The sequence below is a fragment of the Chiloscyllium punctatum genome, chromosome 37 (assembly GCF_047496795.1).
Source record: "Chiloscyllium punctatum isolate Juve2018m chromosome 37, sChiPun1.3, whole genome shotgun sequence".
In the NCBI taxonomy this organism is placed as follows: domain Eukaryota; kingdom Metazoa; phylum Chordata; class Chondrichthyes; order Orectolobiformes; family Hemiscylliidae; genus Chiloscyllium; species Chiloscyllium punctatum.
Genome location: NC_092775.1, coordinates 98,211 through 107,620, shown reverse-complemented (window position 1 = coordinate 107,620; position 9,410 = coordinate 98,211). Strand labels below are relative to the sequence as shown.

Here is a 9,410-nt window from a genome sequence, read left to right as displayed (position 1 = left end):
CCCCCCTCTCTCCCTCCCCTCTCTCTCCCTCCCCCCCTCTCTCTCTCCCTCCCCCATTCCCTCCCCCCCCTCCCTCTCCCACCCCCATTCCCTCCCCCCCTCCCCCATTCCCTCCCCCCCTCTCCCCCTCCCCCATTCCCTCCCCCCCTCTCCCTCCCTCCCCCATTCCCTCCCCCCCTCTCCCTCCCTCCCCCCATTCCCTCCCCCCCTCTCCCTCCCTCCCCCATTCCTCCCCCCCTCTCCCTCCCTCCCCCATTCCCTCCCCCCTCTCTCTCCCTCCCCCATCCCTCCCCCCCCTCTCTCCTCCCCCTCCCCCCATCCCTCCCCCCACTCCTCCCTCCCCCCCTCTCTCCCTCCCCCCTCTCTCCCTCCCCCCCTCTCTCCCCTCCCCCATTCCCTCCCCCCCTCTCCCATCCCTCCCCCCCTCCCCCATCCTCCCCCCTCCCCAATCCCTCCCCCCCTCCCTCCCCCCCCACCCCCCCTCCCCCCCCCTCCCTCCCCCCTCCCTCCCCCCCATCCCTCCCCCCCTCCCCCATTCCCCCCCCCTCCCCATTCCCTCCCCCCATCCCTCCCCCCCCCTCCCCCATCCCTCCCTCCCCCCTCTCCCTCCCTCCCCCCTCCCTCCCCCCCCCTCTCTCCCCCATTCCCTCCCCCCCCCTCTCTCCCCCATTCCCTCCCCCCCCTCTCTCCCCATTCCCTCCCCCCCCTCTCTCCCCATCCCTCCCCCCCCTCTCCCCATCCCTCCCCCCTCTCTCTCCCCATTCCCTCCCCCCCCTCTCTCTCCCCATTCCCTCCCCCCCCTCTCTCTCCCCATTCCCATCCCCCCCCTCTCTCCCCATTCCCTATCCCCCCACTCCCATCCCATCCCCCCCCTCCCCATCCCATCCCCCCCTCTCCCCATTCCCTATCCCCCCCTCTCTCCCCATTCCCTATCCCCCCCTCTCTCCCCATTCCCTATCCCCCCCTCTCTCCCCATTCCTACCCCCCCTCTCCCCATTCCCTATCCCCCCCTCTCTCCCCATTCCCTATCCCCCCCTCTCTCCCCATTCCCTATCCCCCCCTCTCTCCCATCCCTATCCCCCCCTCTCTCCCCATTCCCTCCCCCCCCTCTCCCATCCCTCCCCCCTCTCTCCCATTCCCTCCCCCCCTCTCTCTCTCTCTCTTCTCTCCCCATTCCCTCCCCCCCCTCTCTCTCCCCATTCCCTCCCCCCCCTCTCTCTCCCCATTCCCTCCCCCCCTCTCTCTCCCCATTCCCTCCCCCCCTCTCTCTCTCCCCATTCCCTCCCCCCCCTCTCTCTCTCCCCATTCCCTCCCCCCCTCTCTCTCTCCCCATTCCCTCCCCCCCTCTCTCTCTCCCCATTCCCTCCCCCCCCTCTCTCTCTCCCCATTCCCTCCCCCCCCTCTCTCTCTCCCCATTCCCTATCCCCCCCTCTCCCCATTCCCTATCCCCCCCTCTCCCCATTCCCTATCCCCCCCTCTCTCCCATTCCCTATCCCCCCCTCTCTCCCCATTCCCTATCCCCCCTCTCTCCCCATTCCCAATCCCCCCCTCTCTCCCCATTCCCAATCCCCCCCTCTCTCCCCATTCCCGATCCCCCCCTCTCTCCCCATTCCCTCCCCCCCTCTCTCCCCATTCCCTCCCCCCCTCTCTCTCTCTCTTCTCTCCCCATTTCCTACCCCCCCTCTCTCTCTCTCTCCTCCCCATTCCCTCCCTTCCCTCCCCTCCTCTCTCTCTCCCATTCCCTACCCCCCTCTCTCTCTCCCCATTCCCTACCCCCCCCTCTCTCCCCATTCCCTACCCCCCCTCTCCCCATTCCCTACCCCCCCTCTCCCTCCCCATTCCCTACCCCCCCTCTCTCTCCCCATTCCCTACCCCCCCTCTCTCGCCCCCCATTCCCTACCCCCCTCTCTCTTTCTCTCCCCATTCCCTACCCCCCCTCTCTCTCTCCCTCCCCATTCCCTACCCCCCTCTCTCTCTCTCCCCATTCCCTACACCCCCCTCTCTCTCCATTCCCTACCCCTCTCTCTCTCCATTCCCTACCCCTCTCTCTCTCCATTCCCTACCCCTCTCTCTCCCCATTCCCTACCCCTCTCTCTCTCTCCCCATTCCCTACCCCCTCTCTCTCTCTCCCCATTCCCTACCCCCCCTCTCTCTCTCTCTCCCCATTCCCTACCCCCCCTCTCTCTCTCTCCCCATTCCCTACCCCCCTCTCTCTTTCTCTCCACATTCCCTACCCCCCTCTCTCTCTTTCTCTCCCCATTCCCTACCCCCCCTCTCTCTCCCCATTCCCTACCCCCCCTCTCTCTCTCCCCATTCCCTACCCCCCCTCTCTCTCTCCCCATTCCCTACCCCCCCTCTCTCTCTCTCTCCCCATTCCCTACCCCCCCTCTCTCTCTCTCCCCATTCCCTACCCCCCTCTCTCTCTCCCCATTCCCTACCCCCCTCTCTCTTTCTCTCCCCATTCCCTACCCCCCCTCTCTCTCTCCCCATTCCCTACCCCCCCTCTCTCTCTCCCCATTCCCTACCCCCCTCTCTCTCTTTCTCTCCCATTCCCTACCCCCTCTCTCTCTCCCCATTCCCTACCCCCCTCTCTCTCTTTCTCTCCCCATTCCCTACCCCCCCTCTCTCTCCCCATTCCCTACCCCCCTCTCTCGCCCCCATTCCCTACCCCCCTCTCTCGCCCCATTCCCTACCCCCCCTCTCTCGCCCCATTCCCTACCCCCCCTCTCTCGCCCCCCATTCCCTACCCCCCTCTCTCGCCCCCCATTCCCTACCCCCCTCTCTCGCCCCCCATTCCCTACCCCCCTCTCTCGCCCCCCATTCCCTACCCCCCTCTCTCGCCCCCCCATTCCCTACCCCCCTCTCTCTCTTTCTCTCCCCATTCCCTACCCCCCCTCTCTCTCTCCCCATTCCCTACCCCCCTCTCTCTCTTTCTCTCCCCATTCCCTACACCCCCCTCTCTCTCCATTCCCTACCCCTCTCTCTCTCCATTCCCTACCCCTCTCTCTCTCCATTCCCTACCCCCTCTCTCTCTCCCCATTCCCTACCCCCTCTCTCTCTCTCTCCATTCCCTACCCCCTCTCTCTCTCTCTCTCTCCCCATTCCCTACCCCCCCTCTCTCTCTCTCCCCATTCCCTACCCCCCTCTCTCTCTCTCTCCCCATTCCCTACCCCTCTCTCTCTCCCCATTCCCTACCCCTCTCTCTCTCCCCATTCCCTACCCCTCTCTCTCTCCCCATTCCCTACCCCTCTCTCTCTCCCCATTCCCTACCCCCCCTCTCTCTCCCCATTCCCTACCCCTCTCATTCTCCCCATTCCCTACCCCCCCCCTCTCTCCCCATTCCCTACCCCCCTCTCTCTCTCTCTCCCCATTCCCTACCCCCCTCTCTCTCTCTCTCCCCATTCCCTACCCCCCTCTCTCTCTCTCCCCATTCCCTACCCCCCTCTCTCTCTCTCCCCATTCCCTACCCCCCTCTCTCTCTCTCTCCCCATTCCCTACCCCCCTCTCTCTCTCTCTCCCCATTCCCTACCCCCCTCTCTCTCTCTCTCCCCATTCCCTACCCCCCTCTCTCTCTCTCCCCATTCCCTACCCCCCCCTCTCTCTCTCCCCATTCCCTACCCCCCTCTCTCTCTCCCCATTCCCTACCCCCCTCTCTCTCTCTCCCCATTCCCTACCCCCCTCTCTCTCTCTCCCCATTCCCTACCCCCCTCTCTCTCTCCCCATTCCCTACCCCCCTCTCTCTCTCTCCCCATTCCCTACCCCCCTCTCTCTCTCTCCCCATTCCCTACCCCCCTCTCTCTCTCTCCCCATTCCCTACCCCCCTCTCTCTCTCTCCCGATTCCCTACCCCCCTCTCTCTCTCTCCCGATTCCCTACCCCCCTCTCTCTCTCTCCCCATTCCCTACCCCCCTCTCTCTCTCTTTCTCTCCCCATTCCCTACCCCCCTCTCTCTCTCTTTCTCTCCCCATTCCCTACCCCCCTCTCTCTCTCTTTCTCTCCCCATTCCCTACCCCCCTCTCTCTCTCTCTCTCCCCATTCCCTACCCCCTCTCTCTCTCTCTCTCCCCATTCCCTACCCCCTCTCTCTCTCTCTCTCCCCATTCCCTACCCCCCTCTCTCTCTCTCCCCATTCCCTACCCCCCTCTCTCTCTCTCCCCATTCCCTACCCCCCTCTCTCTCTCTCTCCCCATTCCCTACCCCCCTCTCTCTCTCTCTCTCCCCATTCCCTACCCCCCTCTCTCTCTCTCTCTCCCCATTCCCTACCCCCCTCTCTCTCTCTCTCTCCCCATTCCCTACCCCCCTCTCTCTCTCTCTCCCCATTCCCTACCCCCCTCTCTCTCTCTCCCCATTCCCTACCCCCCCTCTCTCTCTCTCCCCCCATTTCCTCCCCTCCCCTCAGTCCTTACCCACTTTGTAGGGTAACTTGTCCGACATGTTAGCGCTGGGACCGGAGCTCCGTGCGAATCTGGGTCACGCTCTGTCTCTGTCTCTGTGTGTGTCTGTGTCTGTGTCTGTGTCTATCTGTCTGTCTCTGTGTGTGTCTGTGTCTCAGATCCGCGCTCCGGTCTTCAATGGAAAGGCCGCGCCGCGCGCCCCCGCGCCTTTTTAACAGCGGCGCGCCTCATTTGCAATTGCGTCCCAAAGGGGCGTTACACGTGAGACCACGCCCTTCAAGGGCGGTCATTGGTCAGTTCACGGGAAGGGGCCGGTCATATGCCCAGAGCGGAACTTCCGGGAGGAGTAGAGGAAGATAATGGTCGAGCACGTGGTTTGTAAATGGCCTTTTATTAGTTTATAACGTTTTATTGTAGGACTCTGTATCTCATTCCAGATTATTACTGTAATAGCAGCCTGTATTTACAGGGCATTATTACTGCAGCACCTTCATGGAAGTTTAAACTACAGAAGGGGGCCATTAAGGGTCTTTTCATGAAGAAGGGCTCATGCCTGAAACGTCTATTCTCCTGCTCCTTTGATGCTGCCTGACCTGCTGAGCTTTTCCAGCAACACATTTTCAGCTCTGATCTCCAGCATCTGCAATCCTCACTTTCTCCAAGGAGGCCATTAAGCCCATCATGTTTGTACAGGATCCCGAAGTAGCTTCGCAGCTGGCCCCAGTTTCCAGCACTATCTTTGTAACCCTTCAATTTCCTCGCTGTCAAATATATGTCCAACTCTCTTTTGAAATCTCCTATGAAATCCACTTCTATCACTCACCAAGGCAGCACATTACAAATTATAACAACTCTTGGTTAAAGAAGATTTTCCCCATCTCACTCACAACTTTTTCATCCACACTGACCAGACGTCCCAAACCCACCCACCGCCCCCTCTTCCCCAGTCTTATTCAGAGCTATATATTTATGCAACACGGAAACTGACCCTTCCGTACAACTAGTCCATACTGACCAAATATCCCAATCTGACCTAGCCCTATTTGCCAGCATTTGGCCCATATCCCTGTTCCTAACACAGCTGCCTCACAGCACCAGCGACCCTGGTTTAATTCCAGTCTGGAGCAACTGTCTGGGTGAAGTTTGCACATTCTCTGTTTGTCTGCTCTGGTTTCCTACCACAGTCCAAAGATGTGCAGGGTTAGTTAGATTGGTGAGGACCAGTTCATGAGCAAAACCAATGTAGTGTACTAAATCCCATGTGAGGACTGCACAAAACACTACATAGGACAAACAGGAAGACAGCTAACGATCTGTATCCATGAACACCAACTAGCCACGAAACGACACGACCAGCTATCTTAGTAGCCACACACACAGATGACAAGCAACATGAATTTGACTGGGACAATACTACCGTTATAGGGCAAGCCAAACAGAGAACAGCCAGGGAATTCCTAGAGGCATGGCACTCATCCACAGACTCTATCAACAAACACATCGACCTGGACCCAATATCCCGGCCACTACAGCGGACAGCTGGAAATGACAAGCGGAAGTGGCAGAGACAGGCCACTATAAATGCCGGAGGAAACTGCACAGAAGCGCTTCACAGGAGGCTCCCAAGCACTGAGGATGTCACCTAGACAGGGGACGAAACGTTTGCAAGACAAATTCCCAGCTCGGCAAACAGAACCACAACAACGAGCACCCGAGCTACAAATCTTCTCCCAAACTTTCCTCATCCCCCCTCCCCCAACCTTATTGCAGATTATAGAATCAAAGATTCCAACAGTGTGAAACAGGCCCTTCAGCCCAACAAGTCCACAACAACCCTCCGAAGAATATTCCACTCAAAGCCATTCCCCATTACTCTACATTTACGCCTGATTAATGCACCTAACCTACACATCCCTGAATACTATGGGCAATTTAGTATGGCCAATTCACCTAACCTGCACATCTTTGAATTGTGGGAGGAAACTGGAGCACCCGGAGGAAACCCCCGCAGACACGGGGAGAATGTGCAAACTCCACACAGATGGTCACCCAAGGCTGGAATCGAACCCGGGTCTCTGGCACTGTGAGGCAACAGTGCTAACCACTGAGCCACTGTGCCACACAATCCAACTTTTCAACTTGGCACTGCCCTCTTGAACTGTCCTACCTGTCCATTTTCCTTCCTACCTATCCGCCCCACCCACTGCTCTGATCTATCACCTGCCATCTCCATCTACCTATTGCATTCCCAGCTACATTCCCTCCAGCCCCAAACCCCTCCCATTTATCTCCCAGCCTCCTTGGGCTCCCTCCCATACTCGATGAAGAACTTATGCTCGAAATATCGACTCTCCTTGGGTGCTGCCTGACTGGCTATGGTTTTCCAGCACAACACTTTTTGGATTTAGCCATTGGAATGTAGGGTAACAGGGATTTGGGGGAGGGGGTTTGGGTGAAGGGGGTGAGTCTGGTCTGGATGCTCTCTGGAGAGTCAGTGTGGACATGTTGGACTGAATCAAAACATGTGTCACTGAAAAAGCACAGCCAGTCAGGCACCATTTGACCTATCACCATCACACCCCACCCTCCCCGTATCTGCTATCTGCTTCCCAACTACCTTCCCCACCCCCCCCCCCCACCCCACCCTCCTTTTTATCTCTCAGCCCCCTTCTAAACCCCTCCCATGTTCCTGATGAAGGGCTTATAGAGTCATAGAGATGTACAGACTGGAAACAGACCCTTCGGTCCAACCCGTCCATGCCAACCAGATATCCCAACCCAATCTAGTCCTACCTGCCAGCATCCGGCCCATATCCCTCCAAACCCTTCCTATTCATATACCCATCCAAATGCCTTTTAAATGTTGCAATTGTATCAGCCTCCACCACTTCCTGTGGCAGCTCATTCCATACACGTACCACCCTCTGTGTGAAAAAGCTGCCTCGTAGGTCTCTTTTATATCTTTCCCCTCTCACCCTAAACCTATGCCCTCTAGTTCTGGACTCCCCCACCCCAGGGAAAAGACTTTGCCTAGTTATCCTATCCATGCCTCTCATAATTTTGTAAACCTCTATAAGGTCACCCCTCAGCCTCCGACGCTCCAGGGAAAACAGCCCCAGCCTGTTCAGCCTCTCCCTATAGCTCAAATCCTCCAAACCTGGCAACATCCTTGTAAATCTTTTCTGAACCCTTTCAAGTTTCACAACACCCTTCCGATAGGAAGGAAACCAGAATTGCACGCAATATTCCAACAGTGGCCTAACCAATGTCCTGTACAGCCGCAACATGACCTCCCAACTCCCGTACTCAAAACTCTGACCAATAAAGGAAAGCACACCAAACGCCTTCTTCACTATCCTAACTACCTGTGACTGCACTTTCAAGGAGCTATGAACCTGCACTCCAAGATCTCTTTGTTGAACAACACTCCCTCGGACTTTATCATTGCCTGACCTGCTGTGCTTTCCAGTGCCGCGCTTCTTGCCTCTGATCTCCAGAATCTGCAGTCCTCAGTTTTTCCTTGTTGGACTGAATGGCATGTTTCCACACTGCAGGGGATTCTATGGATCCCCTGATTCATACAGATGCCTTTTAAATGTTGTAATTGTACTCACGTCCACCTCTTCATCTGGCAGCTCATTCCATACACACATCACAACCTGCATGAAAACTTTGCCCCTTAGGTCATTTTTAAATCTTTCCCTCTCACCTTGAATCTATGTACTCTAGTTTTCATCTCCCCACCCTAGGAGAAAGACCTTGGCTATTCATCCTATCCATGCCCTTCATGATTATCAGAAATTGCTGGAAAAGCTCAGCAGGTTTGGCAGCATCTGTGGAGAGAAAGTAGATTTAATGTTTCAGGTCCAGCGACTCTTCTTCAAAACACCTTTTTCAGATGCTGAGGGAGTGTGAGAAGAAGGGCTTATGCCCGAAATGTCGATTCTCCTTCTCCTTTGATGCTGCCTGACCTGCTGCGCTTTTCCAGCAGCACATTTTTAAGCTCTGATCCCCAGCATCTGCAGTCCTCACTTTCTCCTCGGAGTGTGGGAAGAGAATGGTTGATAATATGCTGTGTGTCTCAGTCTTGTGTGTATATGTAACTTTGTGTACCTTAAACTCTGTCTATTTGTGCAGCCTTGTTAGTGGAAGAAGTCTTCGTTCGTGGGTGCCTGCGCAAGAGGGGGAATTGTGGATATCTAAATCGGCATACTTGTGATTCCCAGCGACCGCTGAGTGTTCAAGTGAGAGGTGGTTAAAATCAGTGCCTGTGCTATTGCACTGAGTGGCATTAGATTTAACCTTTAGTTAGAAACAGAGGCCTCTTGAATAGGTATAGCAGCATTTTATTAATCAACAGCAGTTTCTGGCACTATGAATTTGTTAAGAGCACAGAGCCACTGAGGACAATGTCTGAAACCATTAATAATTAATAGAGTACAGACTACTTAACCAGCCCACTCTTTCTGCTGGTTCACCAGTCATCTAGAAAGCTAATAAATTACGCAAACACCATGTAATCATACCTTGTTTATTAACCTTTTGCATGGTAGTTTATTAAATGCCTTCTGCAAGTCTAGTTATACAAAAACTATGAAATTCCCATTATCCATATTGTTTGTATAATGCAGAAGATGCAGGATCAGTTCATACCAAAATGGAAGAAAGATCCTAGGAGGAGGCATGGGTGGCCATGGCTGACGAGGGAAGTTTAGAAACATATAAAGTTAAAAGAGAAAAAGTATAACATAGCAAAGATAAGTGGGAAAACGGAGGACTAGGAAGCTTTTAAAGAACAACAGAGGATTACTAAGAAGGAAATATGTAGAGAAAAAATGAGGTACGAAGGTAAACTGGCCAAAAATATAGAGGAGGATAGTAAAAGCTTTTTTAGGTATGTGAAAGGCAAAAAAATGGTTAAGACTAAAATTGGGCCCTTGAAGACAGAAACAGGGGAATATATTACAGGGAACAAAGAAATGGCAGAAGAATTGAATTGGTACTTCAGATCTGTGTTC

General features: G+C 55.4%; 1 protein-coding gene across 2 annotated transcripts in view; it reads right to left on the bottom strand.

Annotated features, from left to right (window-relative positions):
• ahcy (adenosylhomocysteinase) overlaps positions 1–4,588 on the bottom strand; it is a 94,805-nt gene extending 90,217 nt beyond the window's left edge. The window contains exons 1-2 of one of the 2 annotated variants that reach the window (XM_072556054.1): positions 4,534–4,588; positions 4,405–4,485 (exon numbers count right to left, since the gene is read on the bottom strand). In XM_072556054.1, the coding sequence (XP_072412155.1) occupies positions 4,405–4,432 (28 nt within the window). In that variant the 5' untranslated portion in view covers positions 4,433–4,485; positions 4,534–4,588. Of the gene's footprint in view, positions 1–4,404 lie in introns of both variants that reach the window. The other variant, XM_072556053.1, reaches the window with a different exon arrangement.
• Positions 4,589–9,410: the final 4,822 nt, after the last annotated feature.